Here is a 19,543-nt window from a genome sequence, read left to right on the forward strand (position 1 = left end):
CCTGGCGGTGTTCAAGGCCAGACTGGACAGAGCCTTGGGTGACACGGTTTAGTGTGAGGTGTCCCTGCCCATGGCAGGGAGTTGGAACTAGATGATCTTGAGGTCCTTTCCAACCCTAACTATTCTGTGATTCTATGATTTGAGGTCTGATGATGATTACCAGATAAATTTCCTCCAACCAAGATTTGAGAATATACTTTAAGGTGTTAACAATACAATATTTGTGTTTCACTTTTACTAGAACATATTTTCATTTTTAGGAAAGAACAATTCTTAATGCACCAAAGATGCCAACCAATCTTTACAAAAATACCTGTCTGCAAGTCAAGTCTACTAGCATTTCCCTCTTACAGATAGAAAAGCTGAGGTACAGAAGGCAATGCAAACTACCAGCCATAAGTTAGTGCTGGAGCTCAAAATCAAACCCAGCATCCTCGCTTCTATGGACAGCTGTGCCTAGTTTCACCCAGGGGAGGCAATACAGCTCTAAAAGAAGCATTAAAAGCCTTTGCACCCTGTCCTTTCCCTAGTGCTGTTACTACCACTCAATCAAAAGCAGAGAATGTCTCCCAATATGCCTGTGCACTGCCAGTGCATGACTGGCACACCTCCAGTCCTGTTTCTCTAGAGGAACTGGGGACCACTGGGGAAGAAGGGATCAAGGACATGGGATGTTATGAACTATTCTTACAAAATGTGTCTACTCAGGGGCTGCAGAGTGATTCCTGACACAACCTTTGCTGCCTCTTTAGAGATAGAGTCAACTTCTAGCCATTTCCACTTGCTCACAGGTAAAGGCAAAGACAACCACAAAAGCACTAAAACCCATTACTGAAGTGATATATCAGCACTGGCCAAGGTCTCAATCCAAGAGAAAAAAACTTATTCAGTGAAGTATATGTTTAAGTATTACAAAACTCAGTGTTGGCTGCATGAAGTGACACCGGTGTTCTGTTCGGAAGGCAGAAGAAGGATACTAATTTAGCTTAATTTTCCTGAAATGAAATCAACTTTTCAGCAATTTGGGCAATGTTGAGTTCAACAGGAATGCTGTCTTCAACTATTTTGCCCTCAGAAACGACTTCATGTGAAAATCTGCCCACAGAGCATTACAGAAGAGACATATCTCTGTGAAATCTTCTGCCAGACTCTGTAAAGGTTATCCGCAGTTATCAGGATGCATCAAATCCCATGGCAACCAGACACAGGATGTATTTCCCTCATTCCCTACAGTGATACTGAACAACAGCCCTTTGGAGTGCTAAATGAAAGCATTTCGAGATGCTCTCCAGAAGGTTCCTCAACAGCTGACCTGTTACTGCTTTGTATGCATTACTTTTACTTGGTGCTTAAGTTATGGAACACTTTTATACCAGAACTTTCAAAATGGATTCTTATTACAAGGTGGTGAGAAAACACAGCCAGCAGACCTATCCACAGTAAGACATAGCCTGATTCTTACAGATGAGGACACAACTGCTGTGCCAGGAGTACAGTGAACAGGCTTCCACATCTCTTGCATTGTGCAGAGAACCTCCCATCACAGCTGCACACTTCACAGTGCCACAGGAGGGCTACAATAGACAAGCAGACCACAGTCCTTCACTTGTGGTGCACCTCCAGACTTGATATAAAGATGCATTTTGCTTCTTCCCAGGCAAAAGAGTCTTGCTGGGCCCTCTCATGACAGAAACACATCCCAAGATCAGCAATGTGGCTCCCGCCTAGGGAAAGACCATCCTTTGTGATTACCTTGTGGCACTTAGTAAGTAAAAACAGGAACATCCCAAACACCATCTCTGCCACTCACTGCTTTCTACTTGGCAACTTTATCGCAGTTCTTCTGCTCCTCAAAGACAGCTCTACACAGAAACCTGTCTCCGCTCCCAGCGGTGCTTTTACCTCCCGGGCCGCTCCAGCCCGGCCCTGCCCTCCCTCGTCCCTCACCCACCTAAAGCCGCAGCGCAGACCGCTGCCAGCAAACACCGCGACCGTACACGCACTAACGGCTCCACGTCCAGCCCCGCGCTGACCCTCACGTCGACCGTTAAACGGCTGCGCCGTGGCCCCACCCCCATGCTCCCCCCAACGGCTCGCTCCCGCCCTCCCGCCCCGCCCCCCCCCCCCCCCGTATCGCTCGCGGGCAGCAGCACCCCTACCCGCTCGCCCCGGCTCCCTGCCAGCAGCAAGCGGGATCTGGGCACCGCGGTGCGCGCTCCCCGCGACCCGGGGCCTGCGAAGACCCCACGTTGCCCGGCCCAGGGCGGAGCAGAGAGGAGGGGAGCGGTGCCTAGCCCGGCCCTGCCCAGTCCGGCCCATCGCGGCACCGCCCCGAGCGGGGGCTTTGTTACCCCGCATGCAGCATCCGCCGCGGCGGTTGCTGTCCCCGCCCGGCCCCCCGCCCCGCGGAGCGCTCGGGAGCCGGCGCGGTGGGGACACCCCGGCGGCAGGCCCGCCCCGCGCGGTGCCCGCCGTCACTGCCGCGGGCGGTTGGGCCGCCGGCGCCTCCCCCGCCGCGGCGGCCTGATGCGGCACCCAGCGCCGCCCCGCCTGGCTTGCGCTCCCCTTTTCCCCGAAAGCCCTCCGCCTTGATATCCCCGGGGGCGCGGCAGGGGCGGTGACGCCCCGTGCCCGGTTGCCGGTCATGCGGGGCGCGGCCCCCGGCTGCCCGGCAGCGGGCGGCGGGCGTTGAGACCGGGCGGCGGCGATGCCGGGGGGTGGCGGGGCCGCGGCCGCCGCTAGGCACCCCCAGTCCGGAGAGGCGGCGGCAGCGCCGCGGGACGAGGAGCAGCAGGAGGAGGAGGGCGAGGAGGATCTCCGCGACGGCGGCGTCCCCTTCTTCGTCAACCGCGGCGGGCTGCCCGTGGACGAGCCCACCTGGGAGCGGATGTGGCGGCATGTGGGCAGGATCCACCCCGAGGGGGAGCGAGTGGCGCAGAGGATCCGGGGTGCCGCCGACCTGCCCAAGGTGAGACACCCCATCCCCACGGGGCTACGGCGGCATCCAGCTGAGAGGAGCCGCTCGCCTCCCTCTCTCTGAGGCCAGGTCCCCGAGCTCGGGAGTGATCCCTCGGGAAAAGGGCCCCGGGGTGTGCTTGCTGGAAGCAAAGCCTCGCTGTAACTGGGAGTGCTGGAGGGTGCTGCGGCGCTCTGCCCTTCCGTGGCGGCCAGCAGCACCCTCTTCTAAGGCCTCGCTGGAAAACAGATTTCGGGTGGCTCATGTGTGAGCAGCCTGGGAGGGAGATGGATTGTGCTGAAGAGGAAGCCTGGATAAATGATGGAGGGATGAAGAGAGTTAAATTTAGAAAAGTCCGAATACTTGTGGTGGGAGGGTGAGGGAGACAAGCAGAGGTGAGTCTTTAAACATGAAGAAATTAGATTTGGGTACGGACTCCCACACTGAAAGCCATTCTTGCACAGAATGGTGTGTCAAAAAAGAGACTCTTGACGCCTGAGAGTTTAAAGGGGAGTTAGTGAATGCTTGCAGAGCTTGTTGCTGGTGTGTAGGGTCAGATGTGATTTTGAGTGTGTTATTGGCGTTGCAGGAGAACTCTACGAAAAGAGGAACTGGTGATCATTTCACTTAACCTACTGAAATATTAGCATGTGAATTCTTGTGATTGTTGCTATCTCTGTTGCACCTCAGCTGGAGAAAAATCTCCCCCTTTCATTGGCATCCTGTGAACAAAACACACTGCAAAAATCCGGTGTGTCACTCCAGTGGTGGCTTAGGAGAGTATTCCCATCACACGATCAGAGGAAACTCAGATACAAAACCATAATTTTTTTATGCTGAGACTGTTTTAGTAAGGACTTTACCTCCCTGGGAAGGTAACTGAAAGTATACAAGAACATGCTATTATATAGTGCACAGGCAGTCTGCACTGCTTTCCATCAGTAACTCTGGAGAAACATGTGATACAGCATCTTTTGTGCAGTGAAGAGTTATAAGCACCTGTGGCAGCAAGCAGAACAAATCTTGAGTCCTGATTACAGTCCCTATTCTAACCCTACTGGTCTTTTCCTTCCTTTTTAGATTTCCTTCCTCTCCTCTTGACTTTGTCCTGAGCCTGTGTGAAGGCTGAAAACATGTTTCAAATCAGTCAGAACGCACACTACTCAGAAATGGGCTGATTTGATGAGGAGAGGCAAAGGAAATGGAAGAAAAAGGATCACAAACAAAAGGCCAGTACATGAGGGGAGGGAAATACAGTGCTCAGTCTCTGGTTTTGGTCTTAATGTGAAGTTCTTCCACTGTTCTCACTTTATAGTCTTGATGCCAAAGGGTTACAGTCAAGGGACATAAGTGGTATAAGCTCTTGCAATAACAGGTAAAACTGGGCTATCCATTTATTTGGCATCTGCTAGCACCCTGGAAAACAGATATATAAACTACTCACTGCTCTGCAATTTGAGGTCCCATTCCCAAGCTTGTTGGGCATACAGCTGAGAGGATGCTGGGATGCAGGAAGCAGCAAGGATGGATGGGCTTTGTTTCCCTAGCTCCTTTTCCCCTCTAGGGATGTGTTTTTATCTTTGAGGACTGCTTATATCACCACCTGCCTCCATCAAGTTTCTTTGAATGGCTGATGCAACAGATGAGAATTAGGGCAATGGGTGTACTCTGCAGGATTAGCTCCGTTGAAAAGGGAGGTATTCTCTGTGTGCTGCAGGGCAAACAGGCCTTTTTAGGTGTTGGAAACTGGACAGGGGTTCACCACCTGTGATATTTTTGGCTTTGAACGGTAGCCAGCATTGGGTTTTGGGGGAAATAACTCTCAAAAAGAGTTGGCCATAAATAAATACCATAAAATGACAACTGCAGGAGGCTGTGATCAGACTTTAGATGTTCACAGAGCAGCTGCAGGGGCCATGTCTTTGACTGGGGGGTGAGAGCTCAGAGATCTCTTCCAGTCTCCGTTTCCTTCCAGTAGATTTGGGGTGAGTGGGCATCGAGTGAGCCATGCCACGGTGGCAGGACGTAGTTGATTGGCCATGCACACTGGGCTGAAGAGCCACCCTCCTGCAGGCTGTTTCTTTCCTAGCAACAGGATGGAGTATTGCTTTGCTTGGAGCTGCTGGGACCATCAAATGGGTCCACACTGAAAATACAAAGTGATGTGTGCTTGCCTCATTAAGAAATTATGGATTTTAAATGAGGTGGTTATGAGGACAAAGACAGGAAGAGTTGCATCTAATGGATTCATGCTTGAAGAGGTGAGTAAAATCCAGTTTTTTTAGTCAGGCTAACAACTGGGATTTGTATTGCTCTTATGTTGCTTGCAAAAGGATGATTAGAGAGGTGCTTGGATACATGTAAGCACCATAAACTGTTGCTACACTAGACTAGTCAAAAAAATCACCTTTGTCATACAGATAAGGGTGGAGCTTTTTCTGTGCCTTGCTCCCATCTGCCTTGCCACATATAGAGCATGGCCCATTTAGTATCTGAAAATCTCTGTTGTTCTCAGGATCCCCTTTCTTAAAACAGAGTCCCAATCCCACGCATATAGCCAGCCTCCTCGGGTGTGTAAATCCAGGAGCGGCATGATGCAAGCCCTCCATACAAGTGATGAGGGACCACAGGCATGTTCAGTCAGTCTGCTAAGTCTGGCAGAGGTATGTGCTCTGGGAAATCTGGGCTCTCTTCCTAGCTGTCCCTCCAGCTTCCTGAATAACTAAAAGGAAAGCAAAATAGATCTGATTTCTTATCTTTTCTTCTACAAATAAATTCCTCTCTGCTTTCTGGAGGATTGTGAAGACTGCCTAATATTTACAGCCCTTCTGAAATGTGGACACTGCATAAGGACAAAATGTTAGGATCTTCCATCCTGTCAGTGTGGGGATGGAGACCTTATTCCTCTCCTCCTGTTTCTATTGCCCCATTAAAATGCTATAGACCTGATGCAAAAGAAACTGTAGCCCAGTCTGGGCTGCAGGCCCAGATCCGAGAGAGAGAGAGCACACTGTACTTTCATCAATTTAATTACTTGAGGTGCAGGAGGCTCTTCCGCATTAACTAGTCCCCTGCTGAACTGATTGCCATTCCACTGTCCAGCATGGCACAGTCCTTTGAGGAAAAGGGGATCTGGGGGTCTTCACAACTAGTAAAGGGAGAAGTATCCATCCAGTCATTAATCTGTGCCATCAATGTGCACTTAATCTGTCAGTCTCCACTCAGAAAGCATGGAAGTGCCCATACTGAAGAAATGGAACAAAGTTAAATAGTGAGCCTGTCCTGCTTGTTACCTCTTTCATTGTTTCTGCCTGGAAATTATTTCCTGTGACTCTGTGTCAGCTCACACCATCCAAACTGACTCAGCTCGTGTGGTTCCAGAGTTGCCTCCATCCCTGATCTGCTCTCTGGAGCCTTCCCTGCTCCTGCTGTGGCTGAAGAAACCCAGTTTCACATCTGCTTCTGCCGTTCATGTGTTGTCTCCTGCAAGTGAGCCAGGCAGTGCCTCTGCTTGCTCCAAGCAGGGTATATCAATGAGGCATTGGAGATGGTAACTGGCACACCTCCAAGAGGTACTATGACAATGGGTACCAGTGGCCAAATGGTGCTACTTAGTTTTTTAAAAATAAAAAAAAAGAGAGATTGATGAAAAAACATGGAGAGAAAATGGGTAGAGATTGAGTTTAGCTCAGTGTTTTACTTGCTGATGGTGTTTGGAGCTAGGCTTAAAAACACTTACAGATCATGGTTTTCAGAGGCAGCGACAGCCCATCTCTCAAGGTCAAGAAGTCTCTGGCCCCTGTACCGTGCAGGCAAAAGCAGAGTGCAACCATGTGGCAAACCAGGACAGGGAACTGATCTGACTGAAAACTACCCATGCTTGCTGGCTCAGCTTTCAGCTGATTGAGGTCTGGACCTGGTTCACCAATCACTTATGCCAACCCAGGGCAGAAGGAGGTATGGAAATGAGTGGCCACAGAAATACAGGTGGAGAGTGAGAAGTGGCTACAAAGCCATGGCCAGCAGAGGCAGTTACACACAGCGAAGCAGAAAGCCCAAGGGAAGATCTGGTTCTGACTAGCTCTTTCTTAGCTGGGGATAGCCCATCTTTAGGGGGAAGTCTGAAGAGGAACTGAAATGCTGAAAACCAAACTGCTGTGAAAAGCTGCAGTCTGGTATCAGAGAGGTGTGTGGAAGGCATAAGCTGTCCTTCAGAGAGAAAATACTAGGCTGTTTCTCCAAGTCTGTCAATCAACACCAAATCTGCGTCTTCTCCACTGTATTTGTCCTGTGGACACGACACTTCTCTTCCCTTAGACACATTTTCTCAGCTGCTGACAAGGCTGCAGTTATCCCCTGCAGAACAAATGGTAAGGAAAATCTGACTGGACCCATAAGGCTGAGGCCTCAGAATGGCACAGCAGTCCAAATGGTGAGCTTTCAGAAGTCATTCTGTAACCACGTAATTCAAAACAACAGACACTGCAGGGGGGAATCATGATGCTGTCAATCCTGTGTCCTAGTCAGTGCCAACTCACTGGCAGTGAGGGACCTTTATATCCTTGCTTACAAGACTGCTCTATGATCCAGTGGCTTTGAGAAAACTCATTCTCCATTTTCACCTCCCTCTCTCATTTTTGTTTTGTGCCTTCCAGTTTGCATATTTGAATGAGGTCAAGCTCCTTCGGTGATAACTTTCCTGTCTCACGTCTTGCCTTGTCAGTTAATTTTATCTCATTCTTCCAATGTAATGTTGCCTAAATGCAGGACTCTTTCACACAGTTTCTCTTGCAGCTCTGTGGTGGTGCTTCATTCTGAATCCCTTTCCAGTTGTCAGTGTGGAAACAGTGGAATGTTCTGGTGTGATCACTTCAGACAGCAAAAAGGGGCTGGTTTCAGAGAACACACTCCCTGTAGTTATCTGCCACCGAGTTCAGCAAGAAGCTGGAGAGGTTTGGAAGCAGTGATTTACATTCTGCTCCCCATTTCAGATTCCCATACCAAGTGTGCCTACGTTCCAGCCGTCCACCCCCATCCCTGAGCGCCTGGAAGCTGTACAGCGCTACATCAGGGAGCTTCAGTATCCTTTACTGTTATGTTAGTCACTGGTGTGATAACCCAGAAAGAGGGAGCAGAAGAGCTTGTTCTGATGTAGTTGGAGGAGAACTGAAACTTGCTCCCTAAAAAGAGGAAGCTGGACTTGGGATGATGGTTTGTTTAACTGCTTTGTGTCTGCCCAAGTTACTTTCTGATCCTGTTCACTCCATGTAACAAACAGGCACGTTGGTCAAGGGCCTTTTCCCACTACCCACGCTTCTAGGTCAGTGGCCATTTTGTTAAAAACACTCACATCTGCAACCCTGACAGCCAAGTCTGAGCTAGACTACAAACTGTGTCACCTCACTGGTAAGGTATGGGTGAGCTGTGGTGTTAAGAATAACTGCTTCTCAGGTCATCCCACTTGAACACTCTTCTCTGTAGCTGTCTAAAAGTTAGACAGCTGTCTAAAAGTTAGACAGCTGCCCTGCTTTTGTGCATCTGTGGTATTCTGCCCTTTTATATGCAAAGCTGCCAGTGTCAGTGTGTCCTGGGAATGAGATTTCTCCATCCCAGTTGTGCTGGACAGCAGATATGTGTGATGCATGCACAGTCTAATCTAACTGATGAGATACAGAGCTAGCTCTGGCTTCAGCCCTGAAAAAAAAAGTAAGGAGGCAGACCTTTTGACACCTCTCACCCATCTAAGGTTGTTGTACTCTGGATTGGGTCCTAGTCAGTCTTAGAATAAGGTAGACCAGAGCAGGCAGAGATCTATCTAACTATGTTCTGTCTGGCAACTGGAAGGCTGAGCACAGCATTTGCTGTCAGCACTGACCTTTGGGAAATGGAGTGGAAATGTGTGTGTGGGGAGGAGAAAGAGAAGAATTTACAAGAAGGAAATACAGTGGAAGTTAGGAGGGACAATAAATGGGAGAAATGCATGAGGGAGATGGGGTCTTTCTTGTGTTGCTCTTATATTTGTGGGATCATGACTTTGCTGTGAGAATAGTAAGTAACATGAAAGTTCTTCAGACAGGTTTTCTTCAAACTCTGTTTTCCAAGCTGTCAAGCCTTTAACTTCTTGCCTCCAGGTACAATCACACTGGGACACAATTCTTTGAGATTAAGAAGAGCAGACCTCTGACTGGGTAAGTGCTGGCTGTCCCTACAGCATTTAATCCTTGCTTTACAATATTGGGGCCTACTGCTTTTCCTTCCGTTCCCTGACCAAGGTCAGGGTGGCACTTAGGGCTTTCAGTACTGCAGCTCCACCCTGCTTTAGGTGACTGTATTGTCTGTTGCCTGGGGCATGGCTGGGCAGAGCTGTGTCTGGCCTTTCTCAAGGACAAGAGTAGATTTTATTGTTGTGAGTCAGTAAATCAGTAGTAAAAGTCAGTAAAAAGTAGTAAAGTCAGTAAAAAAAAAAAAATGTAAATGTATTTCCAGGTGTGCAGATTCTGCTTCCTTCTAACTATATGAACTATATATAGAACATATAACTATATAAACGTCTGATGGATTCTGAAATTAGGTCCTGCCCTAAACAAGCTTCATAAAAGCCAAGTATCTTTACAGGTCTAACTTCATACCTCCTGTGAGTGCCTTTGCAGAATCTACTCTTACTAAGCTTTGATGTCTCATATTTTGAAGGAGAAGGGGGATTCTCCTGACTGCAAATTTTGGGAAGAGCTGTGCTCTGTAAGTTAAGGAGATAAGCACCTGATGTTAATTGACTCTCCTGGCCAGCATACTGAAAGCCTCCCAAGACTGGCTTCTTACCATTGGTCTTATCCACAGACTTATATGACCCTAGATGTCCTGTGTTTTAACCAGTGCAATGGCTCCTCCACAGTATTTGTTGAATGGAGAGTAGAGTTGATGCCAGAGAATAGGGCTTTACTGTCCTTGAACCTTGTGAGGCAAACACTGCTGGCCTTCGGTCCTTTGAGGCTTCTGCTTGTGGCCACACGGGTGTCCATCCAGAACTCACTGAGCCAAGTGCTGTGGTCTCACTAAAACAGAGGTTGGCCAAGTAGGCAGCTTTGCTGTAACTCACTGAAGTTCCTCGTAAGCAGCAACAGCATGTGGTAGAGACCTGGTTTGGATTTAGTATCTTCTTAAAGAAGATACTTTCTTCTGTTCCCTGTCGTCAGTGGGCCACCTTCTCTGCTGGAAACCTACTTCACATATATTGTGCAAAAGGCCTAAACTAGCCACATTTGCATAGCACAAGCCCTCTAACTGTCCTCATCTTTCCCCTGTCCTACTCTGCAGGCTGATGGACCTGGCCAAAGAAATGACCAAAGAGGCCCTGCCAATAAAATGCCTGGAAGCTGTGATCCTGGGAATGTATCCTTTCCTCATGGAATTGTGCATGTCTGTCCATCTTTGTGTTTTCTCCTCTGTTCCGTTATGATGCTTTCAGGCTGCTGACAATATTGCTGCCAAGCCGCACATCCCTGTTTTCCCTACCCAGTTCTCCCAGAAAACCACCAAAAAAATCCAAATCCAAGCAATTCTCTGAAATATCAGAACTAGTTCTTTGAAGTTGCTCCTCCTTCACCAAGAAGGCTGATGCTGCTCTGGACAACTCTGTATGTGAGAAAAAGATAAAAGAAGAATCTAAGGAACATCTAAAGAGGGGCAAAAATACTAGCTAGAGTTAGGTCAGGAAGTCCTTTGTGGACTAACATTGTTCCCTTACTGCAATGTTGCCTGCATGTGTTCTACATTTAAAAAGTTAGGGATCCTCCACAACTTCTAATTATGATGTATGTCACTTTACTATTGTGTCGAACACTGCCTGCCAGCTTAGGCAATACCTTTATTAATTCTAGACATGTGTCATCTCTAAGTACACATCTTTCCTCGCTATCTTCCAGGCTTAGTCTATGTCACTGAGGCTGTAAGTTCTCGATGCACATTGACAAAGCCACCTGGAAAGGCACAGATGGCAAGCAAATGGTTCAGAAGGGTAGTCTGATGAGTATTTTGTCCCTAAGGTCCTTGGTTTGTGTGTGAAATAGTAGCTAGTAAAACAGATTAAAACAGAGGAATAATGCTACAGTATTATTATTACAGCATTATTATTACAGTTTGGGAGGTATTGAATACATACACTTGAGGTGTTAACACTTCTGCTTCACAAAAGTGCCTTGAAATTAACTTCCCTTTGTTGAAGGTTTTGTTGAGGAGGCCAAGTCTGGTTTCCCCGTGACCCAGATGAAAGTAGGGCAGCTTGCAATAGGTTGGACCTTTGACCTGGAGAACAAATCCTGCCTATCTGATGCCTGAATCAGTGGCAAGTCTGCTGAGCAGGCTGGGAGGATCTGGAGGAGGAAGGAAGTATCTTGTCAAGAAAATGGTATCACTAGTTGTTTCCTCAATAGTGGCTGCTGTCAGTTACCTCACCAACAACATGACCACGCTGGACCGTTTCCCCATTAGCTTCAAAACCCACTTCTCAGGGAACTACTTCCGACACATTGTGCTGGGGGTGAACTTCGGAGGCCGCTATGGGGCACTGGGCATCAGCCGACGTGAGGAGCTCATGTACAAAGCACCTGTCTTCCGCACACTAAGTGAACTCATCTTTGACTTTGAGGAGGCATATCGCCGCTGCTGGCACACTCTCAAAAAGGTGAAACTGGGCCACTGTGTGTCCCATGACCCACACAGCGTGGAGCAGATTGAGTGGAAGCATTCCATCTTGGATCTAGACAAGCTAACACGGGAAGACTTCCGCAAAGAGCTTGAGAGACATGCCCGTGATATGAGGCTGAAGGTAAGCAGCAAGGGTGGAGAAGCAGTTTGCTGCTGCATCTGCTGTCTTGCCTAGCTGATGGTGTACTGGGGTAATGAAGTAGTAACCATGACACTCTCCTAGATGGTGCTACAGTAGAGGGTGAATTGGAGGCTGAGGATACAGGCTGGTTCCCTAATGGATGCTCATGCAGTACTGTAGTTGTAATTAGCTTGGACTGTATACAGTACTTGAAGACATAGCTGTCACTATTACTATTTTCTGGCTTTTGTATTTTTTTTATGTGGTTGTCTTGTCTTTTTATCTTTAATTCCCATATAATTAATCACTGCTTTGTGTTTTCTGGTTACTCCTCATATTGGTTGTCTGCTCATGTTGCTCTTACTTTAATTTTTCTGGCAGATTGGGAAAGGAACTGGGCCACCATCTCCCACCAAGGACAGAAAGAAAGATGTCTCCTCCCCACAAAGAGGTCAGGCTAGCCCCCATAGGCGCAACAGCCGTGGGGACCGTCGGTGAGTGCAGCTGCTGGGCAGGAAACCCATACAGAGCATCTCCATTTTAGTCACAGACTACACATTGCTGTCAGGTTTTGCATCCTTCTAATGTCTTACTGGGGTTCTTCATAACAGGGGCTACTTATCTGACCTGCAATATCATACTTCCCTAGTCTGTGCCTTTATGAGTTTATCATTGCTTGGGGAGTGGGGAAACAGCTGGGGTTTTTTTGTTTGTTTTGGCAGGGAGGAGGAAGGCAGCTGAAATAGACAGTGATCTTGATAGCAGTTATTTAACCTTATGCAGGGGTCTGAGCTCTGGCATTTCATAGACCTGTGCCCCAAAGAGATTCCAATAATTACACTGCTGTCAGTGAGACTGCTTTCCTGAAACTGGTATGGGGCACCAGACTGGGCTTCCTACTCTTCCTAACCTGAATTCTCTTCTGTGAAGATCACTGGGAGAGTTACTGGAGGTTGTAGAATAATCCTGCCCTCAGTAGTGTAGGATAAGTCTGAAGCTTTCCTGTTCCTTTTCATGTGCTGCCATCTCTATGTGCAGCACCTCCTGAATGAAAAAAAGTTTCAGAATAGTACTTACCCTCTTTGCTTACAGGCCATCTGGTGAGAAGAAGCCTGCTGATTCCAAAGCCATGCCAGACCTCAATGGGTACCAGATCCGGGTGTGAAAAGAGCTGTGCCTAGCTCCAGAGATTTCTTGCTGGCCACAACTGGGACCTGGATACACCTGCAGTGATTCTGAGGAAGGAGACAGGGGAGTGGGAGCAGAACAGAGTGCTGATCTTCCCACGTACTTCCTAGCGGGCCAGTCCCAGAGCTGGATCCCATGGGTCCCAGAGGATTCACCTGCCTGTTTCTGGGAGAGGTGTCCATCTTAATTCACTGAAACAAGTATTTTTACAAAAAAAGGGGGGGGGGGGAAGATGTGAATGTTGGTGGGAGTTTGCTGCAGGAAGAATATGAAGTGAGTGGGGTCAGCAGACTCGCTATCAATTTATTTGTGTTGACAGCAAGTAAATGAAGCATCTTGTTGACAGCACTTCTTCCCTGTCTGCACAGAAGCCTTCAACCCATGCAAGACCTGCACGGCTGAGGCTGGATGTGATGCTGGAATGGGATGGCCCCCATCACGTTTTGCATCTTGTGCAGAAACTCCCAGTTTTGCCATTATGAACACTTTGTTTAACATTGCTCTTGTAAGAGAGGGCTGAATTTGCTCAGTCTGATTTATTGATCATACAAAGACCTTTCATCTGCAGAAACCACATCTTGTGTGTTTAGTCCTGCCTATTTCAAAGCATTTCATTGTCTCTGAGGGAGTAAACAGTGGGATGATGGTTTTCTTTACCCACTGTGATGCCGGTGAACTGTTGCTCTAAGTCCTTTTGTTGTTGAGTGGGTCATCAGCAATGATGATATGACTATGCCATTGCCATATGAAAACAGGCATAGAGACCTCATTTGACCAGGCAGGGGCTAGTGGGAAGCCTGAACTTTGAGCCCACCCTTCATGAGCCTTCTCTCTCTAGTGACTGCTACCGTGAAAGCTTGCAGAAGGCACTTCAGTCACTGAGGTACAAGTTTTAAGAATAAATAGTTAAAGAAGGGTTTAATGATGTGAACAGGTTTTACACGTATTTTTCCTTTCCACAAGATCCTTGCTCCTTCCTCACTGTAGTGTTAGTGCTAGAGTTACAGGCACATGCTTGCTGATGGGAAGCCCTGCTAGAGGAGATTGCAGCAGCTCAGCCCAGAGCCTCCTGAAAGTAGTTCCCCACCCTATGCCCAGAGCTTTGCTTGTGTTCTGGTTCTTTGGATAGCTGCAGTATTTAACAGCACCACCTAGGCTAGCCTTCCCCAGAGGGCTTGGGCCTTTCTGCCTGCTTTCAGCTTTGACTTGTCCTACGCTTCTTTCCAGTGGAGTGTTGTAGTACTGATTAAGCAGTGTATTGCTTGTCAGAAATCTGGAGTGTTGTCAGAGGTCGCTTTGAGGCTGAGGGCCTGGAAATAGTGGAGTTGCCACAAGTCAGAACAGCATGGCCTTGAAGTGATCTGGATGTGTGGATCTAGGGGATGTAAAAACTGAGCTTGGAAGTGCGAGTATCCTCGAGAGAAACTGAGTTTTGTTTTACCACAGCACTGACAAGGAGATAAACTTTCAGAAATACTACATGTTTAATTTTGTTAGAACTGGGTTTATTCTTTCATGTGAACTTGTTAGAAACATGATGGAGCTTAGCTCTACCAGGTTTTTTTTCTGCAGTATTGCTGTGCTACACACTCGTATAAGCAGTGCTATTTTGGTGGCAGAGAATGGGTTCTTATCCCCAAACGAATCAGCTCTTCTGTCACATTAAAGCAGTGTTAATCCCTGAAGCACCACCCACAAGCGATTTAACTCAGGCCTCACAAGTTCCTAATTGTACATCCTTAACTGTGACATAATGTGCAAGGTGCTATATCCATACCAGGGCAGTCTGTCCTTCCAAGCTCTCTCTGTCGCCTGTACTATTCTGCTATGCTGTACAACCAGGAGGACTATCCACAGGGAGGTAGCAGAACTTGCTGATGACCCAAGACAAGATTAGTCCAGAAGCAGATGCCAGTTTCCACAGTGCAGTGCAACACCTGTCCTCTCCCTTGCACTCCAGCTACATGCAACAATCTGAAATTACACACAGCAGTAGCAAGCCAAGCACCCATCTGAACGTGTCCTCTGGTCAATTTTGTATGGCTGTAGATTAACATATTTAGTGTCTGGATGCTAATGATGATGTTAGCTGTAAAGGTACCACTGTTACCTGTAAAAAATATACGTTACTTGAAAGCCACAAACTGCCTTTGCATAGTTTGCTATGCAGTGGACTGAAAGTTCAGGTGCCACTGTAAATCATATGATAAATACTTGCAGCAGTCATCAAGGGAGACTGACTGTCAGGTTTTATTAAAGTGGATTAAATCCAAGAAAAAAACATTATAAACACTGTTTAGATAAAACTAGGATGCATCCTCACCATGATTTTGGTTGATTGGTTAGTTAATTCAGGGTAACTGTGAGCTCTTGAAAGTAATCAGTGGCTTCATACAGAGCACATTCAATAGCTGGACAGACTGGAGCCTTTTTAGATGGAAAGGAGGGGAAATGTGTTGGGGGGAGGAAGACCTCAGAATAGATAGGGCAAGTGAGAGGTCAGCTGCAAGCTAATGATGCTTTCTCGAGAGCAGGGCAAAAGGGATGCTCAGCAGTGTTATATCACCAGGACAGAATGGCTTAAAACAAAATGCTTTGTTTGACCTGGTAATTAAGTGCTTTCCTGCAGGATGTAACTGAGGCCAGTAGCTTAGAAAACCAAAGGAAGTGGATGTTTAAGGAATGAATGACAGGTGGAGTTCAAGGTCTCCTAATCCTCAGCTGTAGCCAGAGGAGAGTATACTCTTTCAAGATTTAGTTGCACAATTATGTACGTTAGGAGGTATTTAATTCTTCATTTGTAGCTAATGTTGATGACTTCTCAAGATGGATGCCGGAGCAGACATACACCCTCTACTAGGATTGTTATTTCAAGCCTTCTACTATGTTTCTCTGTGTGGTAGAATTCCTGCCCCTTACTGTTTCTGTGTCTCCAGCTTAGCAGATGATGCTTAAAAAAGTGGAAAATGACCAAACCATTCTCCCTTTCTTGCTCTTGCTACCCCCATCTTTGTAACAAGATGCATCACTTCAATACAAAGCTTAGCTTCCTTGCTAACAACACGAGAGCATCTCCCTGTGACAGAAAGGATTAGTGCAATACAGTTTTATGCAGTAAGAAACCTAAGGGTATAATGAAAAATGAACTTCTGCACTTCCACTTTTTTCCTCCCTTATCCACCTGCTCTGGCTTCTGGTCTGTCTGCCTTTAACCATAAGGAAAAAGAGGCTGGAGATGAGTCTTTTTCACTTTTGCAGTCTTTAGAGCTACAGAGAAGGAATGAAAATAAGGAATGAGACTGTAATTCAGGGCCTGCAGAACAAAAAAAGGATCTTGAGGAGTTCTACTATTTAATGTTAAATATTAGTATCGCACGTGTAGCTCTGGGGTGTAGATTTCACTGAGCAGTAGGTAGGTCTCATTTGATGTCTGTTCTGCAGTACAGGTCCTTCTGAACTCTCTGGAAAGCAACTGCGTCCATAACACTAGGAATGGATGGACACTGCCTATGTCATATGCCAAGTCGGGCTGAGCTTTGACAGACTTGGAACAAATGCTGACCTACTACTAGCAAAACTATTTTTAATATAATGCAAACCTTGAAATAAGAGTTTTTCTTTGTACTTTTATGTAGACAAGTCCCTTGACTCTTGTCCTTGTTGGTCCCTTGACTCTTGACCAAGTTGGTCCTTGGCCAACTGCAGTTTTTTTAATGGACGAATGGGTTAGTGAGCAAAACTTTCTGCTACAGTGTCACTCTGATATAAACTTCATATACTAAAGAGTAGGGTTGAGTGTCCATCAGATTGTGACACTAGCCTTTTTTGTTTTTAACTGTGATACGATAAACTAAATGAGTCTTTAGGAACTTAAGGTATGTTAGCAATTGTTTAGTGGAAGTGGAGTGCTTTTTTTTCCAGGTGACTATTTTGTATGGCACTGTATAGGTCAGTATAGTATGCTTGGGTCTACCAGAATAAATGACTCCAAAACTGTGGTTGAAACATAGTTTCTATTCATGCAGTAGCTGTACCACTGTTACCAGATCTGTTTAACATGAAGAATTTTTGTTTTAGTATTTCAGGTGAAAGCCTTAATCAGATGCCTGCCCTTTAAGGTAGGCTCACATGTGGTGTTGTATAGATTGAAACATGACTGTCCTTAAAATTGCGGAGTTTAAGAAACCACAATGAACAGAAGAATGCTCCTATTGCCAAAAGGTAAAAGTCTGGATTAGATGGGCTTGACCTTGCACCAGAGGCTTGGGTGGTTGCTTTAGCCACTTCTTCTAAGTTCTTGACGTGGTCCTGACGATCAGGCACTAGATAGAAGCAGAAGGTGCCCTGTGTCCTATGTGTACTGTGTGTGCAAGTCTAGCTGAAATAACTCAATATATTCCGGTGGTCTTGCACTGTCATCATGTCAACATTAAGACCCGCATTATGTATTTATAACTTAAATGTATCACAGCCGCTCTCCTTCAGTGGTGCCCTGGCCCTATCTGCTCAGGAGCAACTCAACTTTGGCCCAGAAGGCTTTGAATCCCCAATAATCTCTGCCAAGCAGAGTTTCCCTCCAGGTCAGGGTTGAGATGGTGCTAGTGGGACCAGAGTGGTCCACTTCCATGCACATCAGTATTCTACTCTAGCACTGATAGGGTGCTCCAAAAACATTTACATTTGTATCACTGGTACAGCTCAGAACTAAGAAATGGCAGGTTTCTTTCTTTAAGAACAATATCCTGTGTGTCTTTTTGTAATTAATCAGTGAGGTTCTGTGTTCTTATGTAGCCAACACAGAACTTGTATTTAGATTTAGTTCTTACTGCACTTCCCATAGCCCTCATGTTGATACTTCTTCCTGCTTCCTTTGACACTTAGAAAATAAAATTCCCTCTGTACTGCTCTCAGCTTGTGCAGGGAAAACAATATGTCTGTACTGTCTTTATTTCCAATTTAAACTTTTCTGATGTAAGTCAGCTGAGAAGTCAAAGGCACAGCCTTGAGTGATGGTATCAGACAGATTATGTATAGATGCCCTGTACTTGCAACACTATGGACATGGAAGAACCCTCATTCTCCTTCTGTCATTTGAACAGGTGCATATGTCTGTACACACAGAGGCAGCTGCCAGAGTGTAAGAAGTGTGTATGTGGCTGTGTACCAAAGGCTAAAACTCATCTTTTCCTCTTCAACTACCATCAGTCAGGTTGGACAGAAAATAAAAGTCAGTGGATGCAGCAACAGAACTTCAGTGTTGAAATAATGCTGTAAGGGTTAACACAAGCCTCTGCTTGCACTGCTCTACTCTTCAATATATGATTAGTCTCCCTCCCTGGCCTGAAAAGCAATTCTGCTTCAGGTCTCTAGTTTAGTGACCTTCCAGACTAGTGACCTCACCAGGACTTCTCAAGACAAATGCTGCGTTAATAAAGGACAGTCAGCTGCAAGATTCAGTGCATTCCCGGCAAGGGGGATCCAACTTTATTCAGGCTATCATCTTTCAGGCATAACACAGCCCTTCTCCCCAGGGAAATGAGTAACAGCTGGGACCAGGGCCAGGATGTAGGCAAGGAATGTATAGAGGAAATGGAATGTAGAGGAAAGGAATAAACATCCCCTGATCTGTTACTCCAAAAATAATGGCACATGCAACAGTCCCTCTTAGCGAAGTTAATTATATGAACAAATTCTGCCTTGAGGGGAATTAATTGCACAGCACCTCTTGGGTGGTGTGAAGACACAAAAGAAGAGAGGTGCCCTTTCATAAGCCCGATGGCCTGTGCTCAAACCCAGGAGTTGACAACAGACTTCAGCAGCACTCAAAGACTTCTTGCTTCCCTATTAAATACTTAATAGTATTAGCAAAAATTGACTTCTGTAAACCTCTACTTCGGATGCTTGCTTGAAAATACCCTCTACCCCATGTCTTACAGATTTTGCTAAAAATCAGATAACTCCTAAATCCCCTCTAGATGTACACATCACAGTGATTGCTAGACCGTGGCATGAGAACAGCAAAACAATGACTTGGCCACAGCTCAGATTAAAAATAACACTTTCTGCTCCCTCTTAGATCAGGCTTTTCCCCTGCTACTGAGAGCCTGCAGTTCTAGGTTTTTAAGTCAGTCAGATTGCGCTACGTGGACCTTAGTGAGAAACTTTTATTGTGGAAAGGATACACAACTCAGTGAAGCAGTAAGAAAACAACTCAGCCAGCTACTACACTGAGAAGCCCACAACTGCAAAACTTCAGTCTCTCACATGCCTAGAAGCATATAAAAATCGATGTATAAGAAAGCGAGACTGAGCCTTAAGAGCAGCATTCATGCAGAGACTGCAGGACTACAGAAGGCAAAGGCATATGATGTGCTGTGAAATGCAGGCCATTACAGAATTCAGTTAATTCAGTTGAGCTGGCTTTCCTGGATTACATTGTATCCTGGGCTGCATCAAGAGGAGCATGACCAGCAGGTCGATGAAGATGATCCTGCCCCTCTACTCTGCTCTCGTGAGACCTCACTTGGAGTATTGTGTGCAGTTCTGGTGTCCTCAACATAAAAAGGACATGGAAC

At 46.5% G+C, this 19,543-nt stretch overlaps 1 protein-coding gene across 1 annotated transcript; it reads left to right on the forward strand.

The window, feature by feature from the left end:
* The first annotated feature begins 2,334 nt into the window (after positions 1-2,334).
* On the forward strand, positions 2,335-13,180 carry VASH1 (vasohibin 1). The gene is made up of 7 exons (XM_080619722.1): positions 2,335-2,968; positions 7,948-8,036; positions 9,088-9,144; positions 10,271-10,345; positions 11,399-11,780; positions 12,162-12,274; positions 12,873-13,180. Exons 1-7 carry the CDS (start codon positions 2,708-2,710, stop codon positions 12,943-12,945), a joined length of 1,050 nt encoding a protein of 349 aa, XP_080475848.1. The 5' UTR covers positions 2,335-2,707; the 3' UTR covers positions 12,946-13,180.
* The last annotated feature ends 6,363 nt before the right edge of the window (positions 13,181-19,543 follow it).

The sequence above is a fragment of the Psittacula echo genome (assembly GCF_963264785.1).
Source record: "Psittacula echo genome assembly, chromosome: 5".
NCBI lineage: Eukaryota > Metazoa > Chordata > Aves > Psittaciformes > Psittacidae > Psittacula > Psittacula echo.